This window comes from Malus sylvestris, chromosome 8 (genome assembly GCF_916048215.2).
Source record: "Malus sylvestris chromosome 8, drMalSylv7.2, whole genome shotgun sequence".
NCBI lineage: Eukaryota > Viridiplantae > Streptophyta > Magnoliopsida > Rosales > Rosaceae > Malus > Malus sylvestris.
In genome coordinates, this window is record NC_062267.1 from 28,983,028 (window position 1) to 29,008,702 (window position 25,675).

Here is a 25,675-nt window from a genome sequence, read left to right on the forward strand (position 1 = left end):
GAGTGAGGAGAGTAGACTGTACTATCGGGGGTGTATTGGTCTTTCTGTGAGATGTGCAAGGGTGTTTTAGTAAATTCAGTATTGGTCGACAAGTAATAGTATGATATGACAATGATGACGTGTTGTTTTGTGATTGCATAACGTATTGATTCCGAAGGATAGATTTTTCAGTGTCTTCGAAACACGGTGTGGTATATCATATGTTATTTATACAAGTTGAAGAAAAAAAATTCAAATGTCCCTTAATTTGTATAGCAATATACGGTGTATGTGCTCGTGCTCTAGGCATACTAAAAAATAAACACCATGCAATCACAAATTTTTTGTTGTTATTCAATATACGTGACATGATTAAGTATGGTGAACGAATACAAGCCACCAATTATACCTATCTTGTCTTTAGAGATGCAAGTTGGAATTGTGTTTCTAATTTTTCAACAAGGTCAACTGATGTCAGCATCGCCACTAAGAAAACACATTTCCTTGTTAGCATTTACAGTTGCCTTTAATTGTCATTAGACTAGTGTGATTAGTTACTATACAAATCTCGGAATTTGAATTTATTCAAATGGAAATCCAGTTAAAGAAGAGAAAACTGAGTGAAACGATGTATTATAGGATGGCTCGAGATATGTCAAATATTATGTTCTAGTATTGAAATGAAAGTACATCCTATGTTTTGAATAGGTTTTTTTTTGTCAACTAATAATATGAACATGAATAGGTTAATAACATAAACATCATATCATACGAAAATTATATTTGCGGTCCATGCATCATAGTAAATATTTCATGTTATCAAAGCTAATTAAAATATCGAAATTGAAATTGTGTTTTAGAATTTACTTGATTGATGAAATTGAGGAGGCCTTTGAACTTGGTTGTAGAAGATCATTCTCCAAATTCGTAGTGTAATGTCAAGAGCATGTGGATAACGTGTATATGCCTATTTTAATGAAGGGAGAGAAGAGGGCGCGGCACAAGGATAGAGAGAAAAAAAAGAGTTGGGGACTTTCTGTGGTGGTCTTTGTCATCATTAGACCCTTTATTTACATGTAAATATAGTAGACTTACTTGACCTACAAATAATGAAATAGTTAATAGGGAAGATTTAAAAGATAATCCTAAACACTAGGGGTGGGTTCGAAATATCGAAAACTGAAGAAAAAAACCTAACCGAAAGTGTAAAACTGGACCGATCTAGTTTAGTTTGGTTTGGGTTCTGGGGTTCGAAAATCGAACTGAACCGAATTATAAATAAATATTATTTTTTCCCTTAAACGGCGTCGTTCAGTCCAATTTATATTTTGTAGCGCATGCTTGCCTTCTATCTCCATCTCATCCCCAGCTCCGGCGCTCTTAGCCTTTTCCACTTCATCTTCTTCCTTCCCGGCGACATGTGTCACATCTCGTCGTCGCTGTCTCACTCTCAGTCTCTCACCTCGTGACTGGTGACCCGCGACCCATGAGGCACGACTTCCTCTCGTCATTTCGAGTCTCAAGTCTCAAGCCACAAATTTCCTCATTTGTAAGGTCAGTCTCTCACCCCCTGATGTGTTTTGCAGATTTTATATTTTTCAATTTCGTTGGTTCTGATGAATCTGATATGTAGCTTTTCAATTTCATGGTTTTGCAATTTGTTTTGGGTATGCTGAATTTGGTTAGGTAACTTCATTTATGAACACTATTAGATTATTAGTTGAGGTTTGATTAATTTGGAAAGTACATAGGGTTGATTAATTTGTTTTGGGTATGCTGCTGGATTTGGTTCTGCAATACCTTTGGTTTGTCTCCCTTCAGTGCAAATGGAGGCCAAAACGAGTTAGGGGTGAGGATCGGAGATCAAGAAATACCAAAGAGCGACCGTTTTCGTTACCTAGGATCTATCTTGCAAAAGAACGGAGAATTAGATGGAGATCTCAACCATAGAATACAAGCTGGATGGATGAAGTGGAAGAGTGCATCCGGCGTGTTATGTGACCGCCGTATGCCACTGAAGCTCAAGGGAAAATTTTATAGGACGGCAATAAGGCCAGCGATGCTGTATGGCACAGAATGTTGGGCGGTGAAACATCAACACGTACACAAAATGGGTGTAGCGGAGATGAGGATGCTTCGTTGGATGTGTGGGCACACGAGAAAGGATAAGATTAGGAATAAGGATATCCGGGGTAAAGTAGGAGTAGCCGAAATTGAAGGAAAGATGAGAGAAAATCGGTTACGGTGGTTTGGACATGTGCAAAGAAGGCCTACTGACGCTCCGATTAGAAGATGCGACTATGGGACAGAGGTTCAGGGCCGAAGGGGTAGAGGAAGACCTAGGAAAACTTTGGAAGAGACTCTAAGAAAAGACTTAGAGTACTTGGATCTAACGAAGGACATGACACAGGATCGAGCACAATGGCGTTCTAAGATTCATATAGCCGATCCCACTCAGTGACTTGGATTTTCCAAGTCTCCAACCGAGAAGTTTTCCTCACTCGGAAAATTAAGGGAACACTACCCCAACCTACATGCTCCACTCAGAAAGCTTCAACATACAAGCTTCAACAAAAGAAAATTCAAAGAACTTAGCGAAGAAGGCTTTGGTGTTTTTAACACAGTACGTTGAAATGAAGGAAAGCTTATTTATTGATATCCCCGATAAGCTACAAATATGTACATATACATGAGTCAAAATAAACACACAAGAGGGAGCCTTCACAAAGGTTGCTTAGGAGAAGTCTCAGCAGTCGGTAGAGCTCCAGAAAGAGAAGGCACCGGAGGGGGATCATTTGGAGCCTCAGTACTGGACAGAACCCTAGAAGGAGGAGGCATCAGAGGTTGATCATTTGGAGCTTCATTACGCGGTACAGCCCCAGAAGACGAAGGCAATAAATGCCTTTGGAACAAACCCACAAATTTCTGATGATCAAGTAAAACCTGACCATCAGTTTCCTTCATCTGGTCAAGCTTCCTCTTCATGTTTGTAGCATAGTCATGTGCGAGCCGGTGCAACTGTTTATTCTCATGCTTGAGCCCTCTAATCTCCTGTTTGAGACTCATCACTTCAGCCGCCAATGATTCAACTTGGCGGGTTCGAGCAAATAGGCGTTGGGCCATATTAGACACAGAACCTGCACACTGAACACTGAGAGCCAGCGAATCCTTAACAGCTAACTCATCAGACCGTTTGGAAAGTAGTCTGTTATCTTTGGGAGTGAGAAGGTTCCTGGCCACCACCGCAGCGGTCATATCATTCTTCATCACGGAATCCCCAACGGTAAGAGGACCAGTAGGGGAGACGAAGGATGGGCGCCATATGTTGTCTGGAGAAGGCGGGGCTGCCTCTTCAACAAGGTTCAAGTCAAAACGACGGTCGGAGGGGCCAGACATTTTCAAAGGTGTTGAAGAGAGAAGAGGTCGGACAAATCAAGATCTTAGAAGTGCAAGAATGAAGCTTCTACTGGTGGAGATTCAAGTGTGCTTTGGAACTTAATGCCAACCCCTATAAAAATCTGCACTCGACGGAGCTTCAGAAATCGAAGAGGCGCCTGCTCAGAAATCGAAGAGGCGTTTGCTTTCTCAAAAGCTGGGCTGCTTAGAGATCACGAGGGTTGATCTCAAAAATCGAAGAGGCGTTTGCTTTCTCAAAAGTTGGGCTGCTCAAAGACCACGAAGGCCGATCTCAGAAATCGAAGAGGCGCTCGCTTTCTCAAAAGCTGGGCTACCCAGAGACCACGAGGGCCGATCTCAGAAATCGAAGAGGCACCTACTTTTCCAGCCTTGTCAGCACCTGTCACACGCACACTCAGCTTTGCGGAAATTATGGGCATTCTGTCGAAGACTTCTGGGGAAGTAGAAAACACATGAATCTTACTGTTCAATCACCCACTTCCCACACGCAACAATAGCTCATGGGTACCACAGATAACTTTGCCAAAGTTCTCTGCCAAAGTTGAGCACGTGAAGCTTGCAGCTCCCACTACATCGCTCTGACCAAGAAGGGTAAAAGAATAGCAAAGAAACAGCACTAACAAAGTTTAGACCCATAAATTTTGAAGGTCTAGCTACCATATTATTACCCACAAGGGTAAAGGAACAGTACCACTGCTGGATAATTGGAAAGTCCCTGTGTGTCAACCTCTGTGCTTCGTGGCAAGGTAGACTAGCAAACATGCCCAACCTTTACTCACATTCGAGAAAACACTCCCAATAAGATTGCTTGCTCCAAAATCGAAGAGGCACCGTCCTCCGAATCTCGAGAGCCAGACTCCCAACATGACTACTTTCTTAAAAATCGAAGAGAGGAATAGCTTATGGGTACCACAGATAACTTTGCCAAAGTTCTCTGCCAAAGTTGAGCACGTGAAGCTTGCAGCTCCCACTACATCGCTCTGACCAAGAAAGGTAAAAGAATAGCAAAGAAACAGCACTAACAAAGTTTAGACACATAAATTTTGAAGGTCTAGCTACCATATTATTACCCACAAGGGTAAAGGAACAGTACCACTGCTGGATAATTGGAAAGTCCCTGTGTGTCAACCTCTGTGCTTCGTGGCAAGGTAGACTAGCAAACATGCCCAACCTTTACTCACATTCGAGAAAACACTCCCAACAAGATTGCTTGCTCCAAAATCGAAGAGGCACCGTCCTCCGAATCTCGAGAGCCAGACTCCCAACATGACTACTTTCTCAAAATCGAAGAGAGGGTAAAGGAACAGTACCATTGCTGGATAATTAGAAAGTCCCTGTGTGTCAACCTTTGTGCTTCGTGGCAAGGTAGACTAGCAAACATGCCCAACCTTTACTCACATTCGAGAAAACACTCCCAACAAGATTGCTTGCTCCAAAATCGAAGAGGCACCGCCCTCCGCATCTCGAGAGCCAGACTCCCAACATGATTACTTCCTCAAAAATCGAAGAGACACTGCTCTCCGAATCTCGAGAGCCAGACCCCCAGCATGATTGCTTTCTCAAAAATCGAAGAGGCATCGTTCTCCGAATCTCGAGAGCCAGATACCACAGACCACTTTTTTCAAAGTGCTCTGACAGAGTTAAAACATGTGAAACTGGCAGCTCCCACTACCGTGCTATGACCAAGCAGGGTAAAGGAATAGCATTACTACTTGTTGTTAGGGAGACTCCTATATATGTCGACCTCCATCCCCAACGGACAGGCAGACCTGCAAAAATGCTCAACCCTTCATCATATCTGAGAGGGCACTCCCAACGAAGCCTTTCGAAATATTCAGCTTTCTTTCCCCCCGATAATACCTATGCAAACAAGCTATACTAGAGCAAGAATATCTCATATCATCAGGGTTAAAAGCAAGAGTATCCCATATCATGCTTTTTCCCTGTCTTTTCCTTTGGCCTTGTTTTTACCTGCAAGACAAGGAGAAAGAAAGCAATCAGTCAGCACTTGGAATCAAGCTTCCAGCCAGGAACTGACTGCCTGGAACCCCTTACCTGATTACTTACCTGGCATTGCTCTCGAGTACTCATCTTCAACATCTTATGTTTCCAGGGAAGATTCCGCATCTGCTTGAGGAACAGATAGGGCAAGTGTGAAGGATACAAGGAAGCATGTGGAGACAAGCGTAACAGCACACGTGCCGATACATCCATTACTCTGTCAAAAGCAAAAGTATCCCATATCAGCAGGGTGGAACGTACTCTAGATTTGATGGACTTGTTTTGACCCTCAAATTCTTCAGTCGGCCTTATACTCTGGAGGAAACCAGAAAACCCTTCAGCTCAGTTCAAGAATAAGCCTGTGGAAAGTTACTTCTTCAAAAGCAAAAGTATCTCATATCATCTCTTCTCATTTTTCGTCTCTTTATCCTTCATGCTGCTGCAAGATGGGGAGAAGGTGAACAATCAGTCGGAGCTCTGATTGCTTACCTTGTCTGTCACCTCTTTCAGCAGACCCCCTAGCTCGGCGACTTGGGGGACTCCTACTACATGGTTTGTATCGCGCTTGACCAAGCCTGAAACTACAAGTAAGCTTCAAGTGAAATTGATACATTACCTTGTGCATCTCCACCAGTTAAAGATACCACCCCTGGATGGAGGAAGAGTACTTCCAGAGAAGATGCCACATCTACCTATGAGACAGATAAGGCAAGTCAAGACGACACCACACTCCGATACTTAGAAGTTTCGTGATTACGAGATCATTCTCCCATAATATTTCCTAATGTCATTTGTACTAAATCATTCACTTGTACTCACTAAATGAGAGCTTGAACCTATGTACTTGTGTAAACCCTTCACAATTAATGAGAACTCTTCTATTCCGTGGACGTAGCCAATCTGGGTGAACCACGTACATCTTGTGTTTGCTTTCCTATCTCTATCCATTTATATACTTATCCACACTAATGACCGGAGCAATCTAGCGAAGATCACAAAAAGCGACCGTTTTCGCTACCTAGGATCTATCTTGCAAGAGAACGGAGAATTAGATGGAGATCTCAACCATAGAATACGAGCTGGATGGATGAAGTGTAATAGTGCATCCGGCGTGTTGTGTGACCGTCGTAGGCCACTGAAGCTCAAGGGAAAATTTTATAGGACGGCAATAAGGCCAGCGATGTTGTATGGCACAGAATGTTGGGCGGTGAAGCATCAACACGTACACAAAATGGGTGTAGTGGAGATGAGGATGCTTCGTGGGATGTGTGGGCACACGAGAAAGGATAAGATTGGGAATGAGGATATCCGAGGTAAAGTAGGAGTAGCCGAAATTGTAGGAAATATGAGAGAAAATCGGCTCCAGTGATTTGGACATGTGCAAAGAATGCCGACTGACGCTCCGGTTCGAAGATGTGACTACGGGACAGAGGTTCAGGGTCGAAGGGGTAGAGGAAGACCTAGGAAAACTTTGGAAGAGACTCTAAGAAAAGACTTAGAGTACTTGGATCTAACGGAGGACATGACACAAAACCGAGCGCAATGGCGTTCTAGGATTCATATAGCCGACCCCACTTAGTGGGAAAAGGCTTTGTTGTTGTTGTTGTTGTAAGGTGGGATGATAAAGTTTATTTATTAGTTATGCAGAAATTGGAAAAATGGTCGATATTATTTGTTCTTTTTTTTTAATTTTATCGTTTTATCTCCCTTCTCAAGTCTGCTTCGTGCTAACATGCCCAATCGATGACATCAGTTCATATTGCAGAGTAAATCATATTGTCTCCCCCTTCATACTAATTAGTTAGTAATGTGCCCTGAGTTTTGCGTGTAATTGTATCACTCAATATATTGAGGAGCGCATAGCCGGTAGGGTTACAATTGGGAAGAACAGATGCACTGGAATGCCCATTGCATGCCTATGCTCTTAACTCTACAGTTTAGTTCATTTGCATTTTGTGTGTGAATATCATCCCATATATAGTTGGTTATTCAACCTAATCAAATCATAATCTTTCATTTTGTATGGGATATTGGAAGAAAGAAACTAATCTATGTATCTTAATATATGTTTTGTATCTTAATTAGATGAAGTCAAGTGCATCAAAGGCCTCGAGCTCAAGCTCAAACTCAATGAGATCATCAAATAGCTCCCGTGAAAAAATAAACTCATCTACGTCTACTCCATCAAAAGTAAGTTGTCATCTCTATACTTTCTCTATGGTTCTTATGTCTCAGTTTATTTAATAATTAATTGTAATGATTCTTTCTATTATTTTTTAATGACATTGTTGGTGAATCAACTCCACCTCAACTCCCCATTGTGGCAACTCAACAAACTCCTCTTACTCATGGTAGATCTAAAAAATCCTCCGATGCAACTCCAAAAGAAGGTTGCTCAAGTGATCAAGTAAAGAAGACACTCTCTTGGATTCACTAAAAAGTCATGAAAGGTCTACAATTTGGGAGCACTTTGATAGGACAATTTAGGGAGGTAGAGTTAAAAGGGTGTGCAAGTATTGTAGCAAATCGTATATGGCCGACGCAGATAAAAATGGTACAACTAGTATAAGAAATCACTTAGCTAGATGTAGGAGCTACGGTCCTAATAAAGAAATATTTGCTGCAAATAGGCAAAAGATCTTAACCTTTGCTGGCACAAAAGATAAGTTGGAAGCTATAGGTTTTTCTCAAGTGGAAGTTACTAAGGCTTGCGTTGAGATGATAATTATAGACGAATTACCTTTTTCTTTCATCGAGGGAGAGGGTTTTTGTCATTTTTGCATGCATGCGTGTCCTTTGTGGAGAGTACCTAATCGTAAGACAATAGCTAAAGATGTACTTGGCCGTTTTACTCTGAAAATGAGAAATTGAAAAGTTAGTTGAAAACATTTATGGTGTGTTTAACAATGGATATATGGACTTCTGTTTAACAACAGATACATGAACTTCTATTCAACAAACAAATTACATGGTTCTCACCGCTCATTTTATTGATGATGATTGGATGTTACATAAAAAGATTTTGAACTTTTGTGTCATTCCAAATCATAAGGGAGAATCCATTGCTCAACTTTTGGATGAGTGTTTGGTGGAGTGGGGCATAGAGAAGGTGTTAACTATTACGGTTGACAATGTTTCGGCAAATGATTCCGTCTTAAGGGATTTGGTGCACTGAATAAGTGGGTGGGGGATTCCTAATGCACTTTTGCATGATGGAAAATATTTGCACGATGGAAAATATTTGCACATGAGATGTGTTGCTCATATTTTTAATTTGGTGGTGAATGTTGGGATAAAGATGTTGAATTCCGTCATACAAAGCATTCGTAATGCAATTAGGTATGTAAGATCTTCCCCTCAAAGGTTGGAGAGCTTTAAAATGTGTGTTGAGAAAGTGAGAATAGAAAGCAAAGAGCTTGTGATTTTAGATATCCCTACTAGGTGGAATTCTACATTTTTAATATTGGAATCGGTTTTGAAGTTTAAGATGGCTTTTGATAGGTTGAAAGTAGATGATGGTTATTACCTTCCTTACTTTACTAAAGAAAGTCATGATAATATAAAGGAGAGGCCACCTTCGACTTATGATTGGAGTGAGGCGGGAATATTTGCATTCTTTTTGAGACATTTCTATAAAGTCACTTTAAAAGCGTGTTGTTCTAATACTCTAACAATTCATACTACTTTTGGTGATTTGTTTAAGATCAAAAGTCTTCTCCTTGAAAACAAAGATAATGAATTCTTGTCTATGATCTCCATGTTGATGCAAGAAAAATATGACAAATATTGGGGTTCAATTGAGGATATGAATCAATATGTTTTTGTTTCACTTGTGCTTGATCCTCGCCATAAATTGGAGAAGGTGGTTGATTATTATGAGATACTATATGGCGAGGACGAGGAAAAAGTTGAAATTGCAACCAATGCGGTGAAAGACTTGTTGTTTGATCTTTACAAGATTCATAAAGAGTTATCTTTTGATACACAACAAAGCACAAGTAGTGGTGGTGGTTCTCAATCGGCAACTACAAGTGGAGATCCTTTATCAACCATGACAGAGATTGAAAGAAAGTTGAAAAAGAAAGCAAAAAGAGCCCGTATTGTGCACAATGATTTGGATAGGTATCTTTCGGATCCTAATGAAGAGGAAGAAGAGGCAAACTTTGATATATTGAATTGGTGGAGGGTGAATGGGCTTTCTAAGTATCCTATTTTGGCACGAGTTGCAAAAGAGATTTTAGCTATTCCCGTATCAACCATTGCTTTGGAATCCTCATTTAGCACAAGTGGACAAATAATTGATCCATATCGTAGTTCTTTGAGTCCAAAAATGGTGGAGGCTTTGATATGTACACAAAATTGGCTTAGGTTAATTCATGTAGCGTTACATCATAAGCCAACCATTGAGGAGATTGAGTTTTGTAAAGAAGTTGAGAAAGGTAATTTTACTTATTGCATTTGGTTTTGTTAGACTATTTTAATTAGATGCTATGTTGTATGCTTGCTTTACATCATGTTCTTTATTTTTTTTATTTGTATGTAGAAATGCAAATGGAAGCTCAAAGAAATGTGCTATGTTGCCTCCTAGGCCGCCTAAGCATTGAGCTTGAGCTTGAGGACTTGGAAGATTTTATTTGTGCAAGACATGAAGTGATGAAACCTTGAAGGTTTATTTGACTTGTGTGATATTTAAATTTGGACGTTTTGAAGACTTAAACTTTAATGTTTAAATTTGAACTTTTTGAAGACTTAAACTTGATTGATGATTCTAGTTGGACTTTAAATGTTTATTTTCATTGTGTGATGTTTAAATTTGGATTTTTCGAAGACTCAAAAATTTTCATATTTTGAGACTTTTATGAGATTTTATGTTTTTAGATTAATTAGTAACTTCCTTCAAGAATATTGAAAAACTGTGAGCCCATCCCTAGAGAGATGGAAACATGTAATCTAATCTTTGGTTCCCCAAACAGAAAAAGATCATGTATCTTTTCATTGCAGATAGCGAAGCATGCATAGACACATTGACATATGTATCTAAATGACAAAATCTTGAGTCATATTTTCTATCTTATGTTATGATTGTTGTTTTTCATTTTTTGGAGGAAAGAAAGAAAGAAAGAAGGAAAAAAAAAAAAAAAAAAACTGAAACTAGACCGAAACCGAACTAGGAAAACCGAATAAAAAAAAAACCGAACCAAGAAAAAATTGAAAAAAATGAACCCAACCGAACCAAACCGAAATTTCGATTCGGTTTCGGTTTTGACAAAAAACCAAACCCAGCCCTACTAAACACAACATATTAAAATTTACACAATCACATTCCTAATTAAATTAAAACTGCAACATTTCATTTTTATTTTTTCTCCTCACTTTTTTTTATTAGTTATTTTCAACTTCTCGAACAACAACCACCTCACATCACATGGATATTAATTATAGTATGTATGAGACAATTTTTTTTATACTATATTGGATATTAATTATAGTATGTATGAGACAATTTTTTTTATACTATATTTTATAAACCACATTACGTAGCGTTTGATAGTTAAATTATTTATTTAAATTATAAAAAAATAAATCCAACAATTAGCTATCACATCATGTGGTCTGCGAAACTTAATATAAGTAAATAATCACTCTAGCATCGCGTGATTATTATTGTGAATGAGAGATGCTCTACTTTTGGCCACATAATCTTTTGGGTATTTATTACCTTTCAAATTCATGATAGATACTTAACAAGAGAACCGTGTATGTAACATCCACCTAATTTTTGGCACTATTGTTCATCTACCAAAAAAAACCTATATTGTTGGCAAGTTATTATTCATCCCAACATAATAAAAACTTGAGTAATGATATTCATACTATGTTTTGGTACCACATTTTCATATCACCTTAGGTGGCATTTGATGTAAACAGCTACATCATTTGAATTAATCAGATTTTTTAATTTAGTTTATTATTTAATAAACTAATAATTAAGAAAAACTAATTAAATGATGATTGTGGTATACGAGGAGTCTTTCTTATTCATTTCCTTGGGTTTTACAAATTTTTTAAATGATATGATTGTCCACATCAATGCCACCTAAAGAGGGATAAAAATGTGGTACAAAAACATAGCATGAAAAACATTACTCTAAAAACGTTGGCCTAATTGTTCTCACACACACAATCCCACCCCCACCCCACAAAAAAAAAAAACGCACATAATTGGCATTATTATTCAGATGTGGTTTCAATACCACAGATATTTTAGCCGTTAAATTCAATTTTAACATAAGGAAGTGCTATCCATACATTTTATTTTATTTTTCGCATACTCCTTGATAATTTTTATCTGTTGATCTTCTTCAATTCATCTGATCTGACGGTTGAAAATTAAAAAGGTGTGTGAGAAGTAAAATGAGATGTGTGAATATCACACCTCTTAACGTAAGATTAGAGAACTAAGAAACGTGATTTCCATCGTGAATCGTGAATCGTGAATAGTGAATAGTGATTCTAGCAGTGAATAGTGTTGACAAGACAAGCAATACTTACTGATTTTTCCCATGATGTAATTGGGCACCATTCTGAAAAGACAACGACAAGACGGGCAATACTCATTGGCGTTGCCCATGATGTAAGGTGGTTCTTGGCTTTTTTTGGTCGTTTAAAGGGTTGAAACTTGAAATTACAGTTTTATGTTTTTAAGGATAATTTCGGTATGTTGTAATTTTCGATTTTCTTTCGTTTTTGCAATTATTGAAGAAATATTCTTGGGCGGCGACGTACCCCACGTCCACTTGAGGTGTAATCAAAATGCATGATGAATCATCTTCAGGTGCCAGAAACTTGTTCCCATCACACACAAACACGCATATGATCATTGTATAATCCGGTTGTGTAAGTTTATATTCTGCTGTTGATCACAAACTCAGATGAAAGAGGAAGGGGAGTGAGTTAGTTAGTTGACAGCCGACATGACACATAATAAATTATAAACGGAAGACATGGTACAAAATCAAACGTAAAGATTTATACAGTCAAATCTACTTAAAGAGGTAAAAAAAAAATTGTTGTTCTGCTCCGGGGCCACTACTTCTGCTTGTAGTTTGATTGAAAGGACCACCACCTGCTTTCCAATCTCCCACATCCACAATAATCATATCATATTCAGATGCCACTACTTTCTCCAATATTCTTCCATTTACTCATCGCGTCCCACGCCTTCCAGAATCACTCCATCCGGACCACGGTCCACCCCCACTTCCCCTTTGCTGTACAAATCAACTCATATTTTGGAGTTGAACGTAAGAGTTTTAGGTACATATATTAATGGAGTTTTTGAAGTTTAATCCCCACAAGAATCTTGATCATCCGTATCACCAACCAGCAGCAGCTGCCTCTTACAACATGAAGAAGGTCTGCAGCTGGAATAATCATACGCTTGAGCAGCACCACCAGCAGCTGCAGCAGCATAAAAAAAGTCATGAAAACGTGAACCCTTCGTCGTCGTCGTCTTCGTCGGAGCTTGATTTAAGAAACATTTCAAAGCTTATCCTTCCTCCCTTGGGTGCTTCGAGTTACAACCAAACTCCTATCCAGTCAAATGGATGGATTGTCTCGCCCATGGATTCAAGATACAGGTAGCTTGTCTTTTTCTTTCTGTTTTTTCTTTTCTTTTATTTTTTTCTGCTTTTTCTGGTTTTTTTGGTCGGCTGAATTATGAAGCATGGGTTCGTCAATATGGTAACGAATCGCACTCCGGTACTGTTACAAAATAATCGGTTTTCAAGTGTCTAATCAATTGTTTTGTAAAACTTGGTGTATTAGGCGGTATTCATTTACATTGAAAAATCTCTCCTAAACAACAAGGTCAAATAATATTTACTTAACAAAAATATTACATTTACTATATACTTGTATCATCATTTATATCATTTCTCTAATACAAATTAATCCGGACAATGATCAGCTGTTTAACACCTAAGCGATGCTTGAGCGGCACTAAACGGGAATTTTTATAGATGAATGAAGAAAATAAAATAAATAAGTGCACGTGTTTATGTATGTATGTATGTTTTTCGACAAAAAACAATAGCGATTTATCCATGAATGAACGAGAACAGTTACAAAAGTTGTCACGTAGTTGCATTTTTTAGTGACCAATTTATGAATGCAGGTGTTGGGAAACATTCATGGTGGTTCTGGTGGCATACTCGGCGTGGGTTTACCCTTTTGAGGTTGCATTTCTTAACACGTCCAAAAGCAGGCCACTATACATTGCAGACAACGTCGTCGATCTATTTTTTGGCGCAGATATTATCTTGACATTCTTCGTCGCATATGTTGATCCAAGAACTCAGTTACTTGTTCATGACTCTAAAAAAATCGCCATGAGGTTGGTTAATTAATTCATTGGTTGGCTTCGAATTTCATCATTAGTTAATTAAATTCAATAATATATAGTGATAAATTAGAGCAATTTTCAATATTCAGCACAAGTAATAATACATAATAGAATCCTCACTTTATTTAAAGGGAAAAAGGAAAAATAAAAAGTCGAGAAACACATATACCAGGTGATATAAACAATTAGTTGATTTTTTGTTTTTAAGTTTTCATCTAATTATATTATTATATTTGATATACCGGATCGTATTCTCGACATACTAAAAAAATCTCTCAATTCGAGGGGATGACATTTGAAAGCTACTTTCTATCCAATTAAGAAAAGAGGACACTCGAATACTATTTGTTCGCTTCTTTGTATGTTTGAACTTCGAAGAAGGTGATTTTTGCATGACTATTTTTTTTCCCTACATAGCTATGTTCATTTCTGATTTTCAAACTAAATAAATTAAGAAATAGAAAAAAATAATCAAAAGTGTGTAGAAGTAGAGAAAAGTGGCGTGAGAAATGCATTTCCAATGTAGGAATATGATTCCCGCACTACATGGATATGCTCTTCTTTATTTCACGTACTAAAAAATATTATGCTTCCATCATGACTTTGGTGAAACTTGGATTGGAAATTTCAATCTGACTTGAAAAAGTCCGATCGAAAATCGAATATTTCCGAAGAATCGGATGAAAACTGAAATGTGGAAAGAATTCCAAAAATTTCAAAATTTCATCTGATTTTATTGAAACCTTTCCAAACTTATTTTCGTACAAAATTCAGAATATTAATCACTAATTGTATGTATATTGTAATACATTAATTAAGATTTAACTACAAATGATATAACAAAAAGATGATTACTTAATTCTTAAAATATATACAGATACCTTACGACATGGTTTTTGATGGATTTGGCATCAACACTGCCATTTGAGGCACTTTTTTTAGCACTGGGAAAAAACAAATTGAGTGCCTCTTACTCTCTATTGGGATTGCTCAGATTCTGGCGACTAAGACGAGCAAAGCAACTCTTCACAAGGTTGGTTTTCCGTACATATATATTTGCCTCTATATGTGTAATATATATGCATGGTTTAGGATCGGGTGATACATTTTAACCAAGTTTTGTGAGACTTATTTCGTAATTTTTTTCAACAATCTAGATCTGTCTTTATTTTAGGTCTTTACTCAAAGATCATATTTATCAGAAATCACCCAAATCTAAAATCATTGATCATTGGATTAAATGGTAGTCATTTCAGTGTGTAAAACCACTCCTTTTCTTTGCTACAAGTGAATGTTTTAATGGTTTTAGATTTATCTAAATTTTTGCAATAATAATTTAAAATATAAACAGTTCGAATCGTTGAAAAAAATTATGAAGTGAATCCTAAAAAAATGTGTCAAAATGTGTGTTAAAAAAACGTGTGTCTCCTAATCCTGACCATATACATATGTGTGTGTGTGTGTGTGTGTGTGTGTGTAATTATATATATAACCTCATCTTAATTCCATTAAAAATTTGTGACTCAATCACATGCATCATATATCTTCTTTGGCAGACTTGAAAAGGATATCAGGTTTAGCTATTTTTGGGTCAGATGTGCAAGGCTTTTATCTGTAAGTATTTAGCACTTAATGTTTTTTTCCTCTCAAACCTAATCATTTTTACTTAAAGTTTAATCATTTTTTTTAAATGAAAATCGAATGCATCGTGCAAGTTTTAACATACATAAGTAATAAAATTTAGAAATACAATTAAACACTATACAATATATTGTATAGGTGTTTTAGTAAGAAAACCAATGCAACTAAGCGTCATTTGATAATTATTTTTTTTTTTGTTGTGATAGAAGAAAAATATATTGGGAGGGGGCCAAGGGAAGGATAAAGAAGGGTAGAGCATGGGGTGGGAGTAGGTCTGATAATTTCTTGTACGACCTGTTAACCTGATACAAAACGACAAAAAAATAACAGGTACTCGGTCAATCCATTAACGAGTCTGGTCATTATTGGGTTCCCCACTAAGAACATGTTAATAGTTCAGGCCGTTATTGGGTTACACGTTAAAAACTCATTAAGATAACAAGTATGACACATAAAAGACACGAACACGACCCTATTTGACAGGTCGAGACATTAGGCACGACAATGTCTTGCATGACGTATTAACCCGACATGAAACCTCACAAACCATTAATGAGTCCGGTCATTATCGGATGACCTATTAAGAACGTGTTAAGATAACAAGTTTGACACAACAAAATCTGCTGAGATAATGGATATGACACGAACATGACAAACACCTAGTTTGCCAGGTCTAGGTGGGTGGGAGGAGGGAGAGTGAATGAGAATGTATGAAACAAATCGAATGCTATCTTTTCGGGGTTAAAAAAGAATTTAAAATTGTTTTCAGTTTTTGGTTTTTAATTGCATTTTGTGTATGTACCATCCCATACATTTCCTGTCACCTTTATTTCTCCGTTTTTGTTCATCTCTCATTTATTCCGTATGTATATCCTCAATCAAACGTAAAATCCAAAAAACTAAAGACTGAAATAGTTATGAGACGGATTGCCATTCTACAGGTAACAGTGTTTTCAGTACACTGTGCTGGATGCCTGTACTACCTGCTCGCAGATCGATATCCACACCGAGGGAAGACGTGGATTGGAACTGTGTTTCCAAATTTCAGAGAAACAGGCCTCTGGATCCGATACATCTCAGCCCTATACTGGTCTATGACCACCATGAGCACCGTCGGCTACGGTGATCTCCACGCAGTTAACACCGTCGAAATGATCTTCATTATTTTCTACATGCTCTTCAACCTTGGCCTCACTGCTTACTTGATCGGCAACATGACCAACTTGGTTGTTGAAGGCACTCGTCGTACCATGGAATTCGTAAGCAACATTAAAATTAGGTCAACGGTTTCATATTTTGTTACTTAAGATCGTACGTAGTTTACTAATTGTTGCAATTCAAAGACAGACTTCATTTTGTCAATCTTTTGAATGCGCATTTGAGGTAAACTATTGTTCTTAAATTGCAACGACTAGTAAACTACGTGCCTAAAACAACGGAAATTACATATCGGTTTGAATGATGCTTAATCAATCAATTCGATTAATTGTTGTGCAGAGAAGTAGCATTGAAGCAGCATCAAGTTTTGTGTGCCGGAATCGGTTGCCTCAACGGCTGAGGGACCAAATATTGGCATATATTTGCTTGAGATTTAAGGCGGAGAGCTTGAACCAGCAGCAGATGCTTGAACAGTTTCCCAAATCCATTTGCAAAAGCATATGCCAACATCTGTTTTTTCCAATTGTGGAAAAAGTATATCTTTTCAGAGGTGTTTCAAGGGAAACACTTCTGCATCTGGTAGGGTAAATATAGGTTTTTTAGCCAAAATGGTCCTCAGATGGCATAATTCTTCACCTTGGTTTATGAGATTTAAAATCGATAAAAGTAGTCCATGAGATTGTCCGCCGTCAATTATTTTGGTACGTTAATGAAAAATCTCCGTTAAATTGAGGGTATATTTGTCAAATCAACTCCTCCACTTCCACTGATTTCTTCAATTTAACGAAGATTTTTCACAAAAATGACTAAAATGATTGACGGTGGATAATCTCAGAGACTACTTCTATTAATAGCAGGGACCAAAGTGAGGGGTTATGTCAATCTCATGGACCATTTGGACTAAAAAGCCGTAACTATATGTATATCGCAATTCTAGAAAAAGACCAATATGTCTTTTCTTGGACAAGAAGAAAACACTTTGCAAAAGGAAAACTGATTTAAGTGCTAATAATCTTTGCATCCTTCTAACTATATAAGTGCATCGATGGTTGATCAGGTTGCGAAGATGAAGGCAGAGTACATACCTCCTAGAGAAGATGTTGTGCTGCAAAGCGAAGCGCCGGAGGATGTTTATATCATTGTTTCTGGAGAAGTGGAAATAATTGATTGTGAGATGGAGAGAGAACGAGCTGTTGGGACTTTGCAATCTGGAGACATGGTTGGAGAAGTTACTGCATTTTGTGGTATAGAAGTTGGTAAATTATGCAGACCTCAAACCTTTACGTACCGAACCAAAACACTGTCACAGCTCTTGAGAATAAAAACCACTGCCCTAGTAGAAGCAATGCAGACCAAACCAGAGGACAAAGTACAAATGCTTAAAAACTTCAACCAGGTTAGCGAGCATATATAATTATATATATATATATATATATATATATATATGGTATATAATTATCAAGTTAAATATCTTTCTAGAATAAGAAATGAATTAATGACTAAATGTTATATTGCAGCATCACAAAAAGCTTAGGGATCTGAGAGTCGGAGAAATACTGGTTGAGAGTGGAGAGGACGAAGGTGATGACCCAAAGGCGGCATTCAACATGTTGACTGCTGCCAGCAAAGGCGATGCTACTCTTCTTGATGAGCTTCTCAAGGCAAAGTTGGATCCCGATATTGGAGACTTCAAGGGAAGAACTCCCCTGGTATACAATGCCTTTCTAGCCTCAAGTATTTAGATGTTCTGTTAGTGCCAGACAAAATATAATCAAGAAGAACAACATTGACAAGATAAACGAGCTAGTTCATCGTTGTAACAGAAGATATTCACAACTATATCAGTAATATGTTTAAGCAATGAGCCTATCTAGCAGTAGCTAAAACAAGTAGCATGATAAAATAGAAGGACAAGATTGAATTAATTGTTTCTTTTAATGCACCTGCAGCACATAGCAGCATCAAAAGGCCACTACGAATGTGTTTTGGTACTCCTGAAGTATGCTTGTAACGTACATGTAAGAGGTAATTAATATACCTCTGTTTTGCTTTCCCGTATGTCACTCCTATTTTCTGTTCTTAAACTCAACGTCTTTATAATCTGTACACGGCAGATACAAATGGTAACACAGCGTTATGGGATGCCATTGCATCAAAGCACCATTCCATATTCCGAAGTCTCTACTTTTGTGCAGCCATATCTGATCCATACACCGCTGGCGATCTTCTATGCACTGCTGCCAAGAGAAATAATCTAACCGTAATGGAGGAACTCTTGAAGCAGGGATTAAATGTCGACTCAAAGAATCAGCTTGGGAAAACAGCCGTACAAATAGCCATGGAAGAAAACAATGCAGACATGGTAAATTTGCTAGTGATGAACGGTGCAGATGTTACCAATGCACAGAACTGCTTATTTCCTTCACAAAGGTTGACCGAAATGCTACAAAAACGAGAGGTTGGACACCGGATTACAGTTCCAGACAGCACAATAAATGAAGTGCCCTTGATGAAGAATGGAGAGCGTAATTCTGGGAGAGAATCCTATGGAGTAAATTGTCCAAGAGTGAGCATATACAGAGGCCATCCTATGGTTAGGAAAACAACATGTTGCAGGGAAGCTGGTAGAGTAATTAGATTGCCACGTTCGCTAGAGGAACTCCGAAACATTGCAGGTAATTTAATTAACAGTAATCCAGTATCAACTGCTAAGTGATTGTGATTCTTCTCAAAACATTGCAGGAAATTGTATATATCATGCTTGATGTTGTTATAGGTGGAAATGATCCATATGGATGCATGCTTAATATATTTACACCAAATGGAAATACGTATTTGGCAAGTGTACGTTGTATGAGATTCTAACATGTTAATTTCATGATCTTAAACAGGTGTAAAGTTTGGATTTGATTCAGGAAATATATTGGTTACAGATGAAGGAGGAGCGGAAATTGACTCAATAGAAGTGATTCGAGATAATGACAAACTTTTCCTAGTTGAACTTGAAGACCCAAAGTCTGTCAAACCCTAAATGAAAGTATCTCTGTTAAGGATTCCAATGGCGAGATTGCGAGCAAGTCGAGTTTATTTCTTATGCACAATGGTGAGATATACATGTGATGATAATGAACAAACTATAATGAGTTATTACTCAAAGAAGATGTATTAAATCAGTTGGCATAAGAACAGAAACTCACAGTGGGTGTCACATCCCAGTCCGCATAAGGAGGTGGGCATGTACATATAAGGCACATCACCTCCTCTTCCCTGGATGATGTGGGATCTTACAGTGGGTGCGTCAACTTAAGAACCAGCTTGACTGACAGTTGAATTTGAGAAATGTTTTCAGTCATACATGAATAGGGGAAGTAGTGTGTTTACTACAAGTAGTGTCTTTCTGTTATGCACACCGGCGGAACCACTGTCAGATAAGCAATGCAAGGCAGTGGCAGGGCAGTTAGCCGGCTTCCTTTCAGATTCAACATTACTCTTCACCGTTAATAATCGATGCCGGGTAGAACAAGCTTACCAGTCCCAAACAACTGATGTTTACAGTTTATAACTAAAAGAGGGGTGCTGTCCAAAATGCCAATCCAAATAGGATGATACTTACTTTCCAGCAGCAAAAGCATAGCCAGTTTCTAACGTAACATTCGAGCCACTTGAATTTTCCACCGACGCTTCCTTGGTTCATCTGTATACCCCGTACTACGAAGACCGTCAAGGACAGCTCGTTGGGTAGCCCTGAGTATTTTCTTGCCATCTCTTAAACATTTCATCATAAGCTTCGATGCACAACGGAACCTCGCTGCCTTGCAAAGATTGTGCACCAAGGAAGTGTAGGTAAAAGAATCTTTAGTCTCCATCGATTTGTACATTTCCATCGCACGATCAATTTGACCAGCTTTACACAAGCCATCAATCATGCAGTTGAGGGCAACCAAGTTTTCCCGGAAGCCCATCGTTTTCATATACTGTAAACGTTGTTCAGCACCGATAATATTACCAGCCTTACACATTCCATCAATTATAATTGTGTGGGTATACTTGTCACACACCAGACCTCCATTCTCTATTTCATCCATCAACTTAAAGGCAGCTTCAAACTTACCTTCTCTACAATACATATTAAGCGAAGTGTTATAAGCCGATAAATCGAGTTCAACGCCATTCCTCATTGTCTGTTCCATGCAAGCATTTGCCTCTTCTATCCTCCCAGTCTTAACTAAAGCAGCAACGTCTGTGCCGCATGCAAAGCTATCAAAAGCAGACCCTTTACTCTTCATCTCTGACATAATCTCAAGCCCTTCGTCATACTGCTTAAACTTAAAGCAGCATTTCATAACTGTATTCCTTTAGCATTCTCCTTGCTGGCCCAAATCTGCGCGCCTTGCGTAGCCCGTGGATAAGAATATTGTACGTCACAAGTTTTGGAAATTTTGAGTTGAAATTTTATTGTCGCCATTAGCCATTCCTAAAAGGTTTCCCACTTTATAAGGTTTTGTCTCTTATAGATGGTGATTAGAGTAATAGACCTTTGAGAATGAAATTAGGCTCAACCTTGGGGTTGGGTTTTGGGGTGTACTAATTAGTTGATAATTAATATATAATTATTTTTTAATTAATTTCGAATTTAATTAAATTACTTTTGAACAGACTTATCTAAAAATATGAAGTCTGAAGTCAATGAAAAAACACAGAGAGCACAACACCCATCTGAAGAGATGTCTCCCAACAGTCAGATCTCATTTTCATACCTCTTGTGAACATTCATAATCCCGCTATATATACCTCCATGACATTTAAAACACAAAATATCAAATTCTTCTTCTACATTCCTAAACCTTCTTACTAAGAGAACCACGCATAAATTCACCATAAGTCAGTTTTCCGGTGCTAGAATTTGAATCCTGGTGAAGCAGACGTCCGTAGAACTACAAGCACTGAGTAGAGACGAAATTTATGCTTTAAGGACATTGCGGCACGCAAGCCTCGATCTTCAATATTTCTGTTTAATATCATTTCATTGTTCATACACTGTTAATTAGTTGTTTACATTTATTATTTATTAGCATATATAAATTTATCACAGATTGTTGACATATATCCAATAACTAACTGGGGAACAAATCCACGACGTTACAAATTCCTAAACAACATAAGAGCAGTATCAATGTATTCATTTTTACAAAGGCCGTTGATCATTATGTTGAACGTAGCCGGATGGGGAGTGAGATTGGTACGTAAAATATCTTGAAATACTCTGTTGGCTTCATCAGGTTTTCCTAACTTAAAGAAACAATGCATCAGAATATTGTAACTCCATAAATTAGGATGTATGCCGGCTCATAACATTTCCTCAAACAGATCCATGGATTGTGATAACAAGCAATTCCTGGTGGCGCCAGATAACAAAGAATTGTATGTAATGACATCTGGACTAATCCCAGCCTCTTTCATTCTATGAACAACAAAATAAGCTGCATCTAAGCTAACAAACTGAGAATAGGCACTGAGCAAAGTATTGTAAGTCAGCGGCGGATCAAGGAAATAATATTATGGGGGTTAGTAATAAATTATTTTTTAACAGAAATAGCATGCATATCGTCATTTCATCGAGTCTTGGTAGGTCTGAAGTTATTTGGAAAAGGCATACTACACACTTATTAATGCCCCATTTGCGTGGGTAACTAACATGTTCCAAGGCTATTCCCATGTGAATGCTTAACAAAGAAACACACTTATCTTGAACACACTAACATCATTGCATCTCATTAATATGTTTGTCCAAGAATGATGAAGCTTTGTTATTCTCTGAGATCACCATTTCATTTACTTTGTATTTTTGGATAATTTTTTACTTGGTTCTTTTTTTTTCTGCTTACCATTGTAATCATAACCAACAAACAAGTCAGAGGTAAATAATATTAAGACTAGACTGTAAAGGGGCAACACCTCTCTAATGCATTTTATCAACCAGTTGAAGGGCATATATGAATGGCAACTTCAACATTTAAAAGGGCATCACCCAAATCATCTATGAACATTCACCGAAGTTCGGATGATCAGCATTCAAGTTATCCTAAATATTCACTTAAGTTCGAAGGGTCAACTGACCCCTGCTCCTTAATGCATCTGCCCCTGGTAAGTTACCACGTCTGGAGCCACCCTTAGGGCTGGTTTGGTATTGTTGTGCTTTGAAAAAAACTGTTGTAAGAATAAACAGCTGTGCTGTGAGAATAAGCGGCTGTAAAATAAATCAGCAGAGCGTTTGGTAAACTTTTTTGTAAAAAAGCTTTTGGAAAAAAAAGTAGTCTGATAGTGGGTCTTTTCATTAAAGGAGCACTGTAGCTCCGTGTGCTTTGAAAAAAAAGCCAGTTTTCCAAAGCTACAAATAGCAGCTTCAGCTTTTTCCTTTGATTTCAGCTTATTCTCACAGCAGCTTCCAAAATAAGCCCTTTTTTTCAATTTACCAAACACCTAAAACCCTCACAGCTTTTTTTCATAGGTGCTTTTTTTTTAAGCACCTCACTCCCAAACTAGGTCTTAATCTTATGCCGTCAATTATAACGGCTTCTGCTCTCTCCAGTGGCCAGGCCTTACAAAAGGAAGCCATGCAAATGTTCAACAGCCTCGTCGATAATCCAGAAACCATCATGTACATCACGCATAATACCTTCCTACGAGAAACCCGAGCCGGCAATATGTCAAAATACGATGTGTCAACGTACACCCTTTCCTCTTATCAGTACAAAACCAAATATTGTATAAGAAACAATGTTTTAAAAGGCTCACATCAGGGCGCGCTAGGCGTCCTCTGAGGCTGGACGTGAGGGTTGCCGCCTCTATTTTGAAGAAGTGGGCGGAAGGCGTTGCCGGAGCCACCTAGGCACACCTCAAGGTTTTTTTTTTTTTTTTTTTTTACAAACTCCCAAACCCAAATTTTGGGTAGGGTTTTAACTGCCTCATATACCTCTTCCTTGCACTATCGTCTCTCTGCCTTTTTTCTGATTTTTTATTATTTATATAATAGATCTGTGTGCTGTTTGCGTACATTGTTATATGTGTGCTCATTGTGCTTTTCATCCTCTGTTTTCTATATATATATATATGTGTGTGTGTGTATATATATATTTGTAATATATGTGTGTGCTCATGGTGATTATTGATTAATAATCTTTTATTTTTTAATATAATGTATGTGTACGCTCAATGTATATATTAAAAAATTTAGATACTGTGACGCTTTGTCTCACGCCTAGGCTAGTTTATCCCTTGGATTCCTCAGCCCACATCTTACGCTTTTAATACATTAATAAGAAAACACGTCAATCTTGAAGCTTTGTTCCCCTTAAAACCCGACATCAGTGGATATAATCGGAAACTGGTAATGCTAATACAGTGGCAGCCGTCAGTGAAACCTCTCCCCCTCCAATGTATTCACAACTGTGGCGGGGAAGCTTTTAGGCAATAAATTTTTGAATAAGGAATCTAAACCAATATCGGCTGTGATAACAAGTCCATCAGACAAAAACGTCCACGAGCTAGAAAGAAATTTTTAGGCAATAATAACATTACAAAGTGATTAACTCATACTAAATACAAATCTAAACTGATAATGTTATCGTTCGATTTGCATAGCATCCTCATCAACAATGTCATGCGAAATGTGACTCTCAAACCATTTTATCAACCATTTTATCAACTGATTTCCCATTGCATTGTACAATCAATTATTCATTGTGTTGGTCGCAGAATACTATGTATGGGCAATTTTTCTTCTTGCATAAAGTCATAACTTTTTTATAATTCATTTATATTTTTACTATAGATTGATTTTAAAAACATTTTCATTAAAAACGTTTTTACCTATTTTAAAACAAATACAATGGAAAGATACACAACACCAACTCAAAAGCAACTCAACAGCTAAAAGTGCTTTCGCATAGTGGATTCTATTGCCGAGACACGGTAGGGATTGTCTGTCTCCGAATATACGGAGTTCTAAAAGACGATTGCTTTGATCCAAACAGAGAATCCAGAAAGAAAAAAAAAACCCATCAATGGAACAAACTCGAAGAGTAAATTTACAATTCACAGCTCCACAGTAGACAAGGGAGAGAGAGAGAGTAGCCGGTGAGAAATCCGAATCCAAAAAATGGAGGTGGACCAAAACAAGAGGCAGCTTGGTTTCCTCCAATTAGGAGTTTCAGTGGGAGGAGCGGGAGCGGGAGAGGGAGGGAGAGCTGGAGCCTGGACGCAGGAGACGCTCCTACTCTTGGTCGAGGCGCTGAACACGGTTGCAAGCAGAAGCGCTGAAGTTTTTTTTTTTTTCTTTTCCATTTTTTATATATATTTATTTTTTAAACATTTTCTTCTTACCATTATGAGGAAAAAGGTCCGATGATTTTTTTTTTATTTGTAAGTGGAAAATTTTAAGTTTTTATTTGTAAATGAAAAATTTGAAGTTTGAACTTGTGGCTTAATCAAACACTTTTCTTTCTTAATTAAATATATCCTTGTATTAAAAAAAAAACAATAAAAACTTCTTCTTCTTTGGGTATGGGCTGGGCTAGTACTCATAGGTTTTTTTAAGAGAGTTTTAACGAAAAATTTATGGTACTGTTCACTTTAACAAAAAATTATATTTTTACTCTAAAAAGTCAAATTTGATACTATTCACTTTACCTTTTTTTTATCCTTATCGTTAAAACTCAAAGTTTTCAAATTTTTTTCATTAATTTTTTTTTTTTTAACGTAGTTCAGTAATGGCAAATCTATTAATTTGATGTATTTAGTAAATGTCTCCAATAATCCACCAATCACATGCCGTACCTAAATTAATTTACACAATTTTTTTTATCATTTCTGTAAAGTGGGTCCCATAATATAATATAAAAGTAATTTGAGGGAGGATCCTTACCGGATTATTTTTGTGATGATCCTGGAGATGCTCTAATCACATTTGTTCATCGAACATTGTATGGTCAGTTTTCTTCATATGCTTTTATATTCAATTTTAAATAAAAAAATTACAATGATTTATAATCGTATAATGTACACTAAAAAGATGTG

At 37.6% G+C, this 25,675-nt stretch overlaps 2 protein-coding genes and 1 pseudogene across 4 annotated transcripts; 2 read left to right on the top strand and 1 right to left on the bottom strand.

The window, feature by feature from the left end:
* The first annotated feature begins 8,884 nt into the window (after positions 1-8,884).
* LOC126631518 (zinc finger BED domain-containing protein RICESLEEPER 2-like) lies at positions 8,885-10,062 on the top strand. Its single transcript, XM_050301636.1, has 2 exons — positions 8,885-9,836; positions 9,941-10,062. Exons 1-2 carry the CDS (start codon positions 8,885-8,887, stop codon positions 10,060-10,062), a joined length of 1,074 nt encoding a protein of 357 aa, XP_050157593.1.
* Positions 10,063-12,472: 2,410 nt separating this feature from the next.
* Positions 12,473-19,986, top strand: LOC126632209 (potassium channel AKT2/3). Of its 3 annotated transcripts, none has more exons than XM_050302504.1 (11): positions 12,473-13,037; positions 13,574-13,792; positions 14,679-14,834; positions 15,358-15,415; positions 16,384-16,701; positions 16,940-17,134; positions 17,658-17,996; positions 18,118-18,309; positions 18,550-18,625; positions 18,715-19,275; positions 19,492-19,986. In XM_050302504.1, exons 1-11 carry the CDS (start codon positions 12,727-12,729, stop codon positions 19,629-19,631), a joined length of 2,565 nt encoding a protein of 854 aa, XP_050158461.1. In that variant the 5' UTR covers positions 12,473-12,726; the 3' UTR covers positions 19,632-19,986. The 3 variants fall into 3 exon arrangements, with proteins under 3 accessions (XP_050158461.1, XP_050158463.1, XP_050158460.1); XM_050302506.1 differs by having other exon boundaries at positions 14,796-14,834; positions 16,940-17,179; XM_050302503.1 differs by having other exon boundaries at positions 12,475-13,037; positions 16,940-17,179.
* Positions 19,987-20,097: 111 nt separating this feature from the next.
* Positions 20,098-23,255, bottom strand: LOC126632210 (putative pentatricopeptide repeat-containing protein At4g17915; annotated as a pseudogene).
* Positions 23,256-25,675: the final 2,420 nt, after the last annotated feature.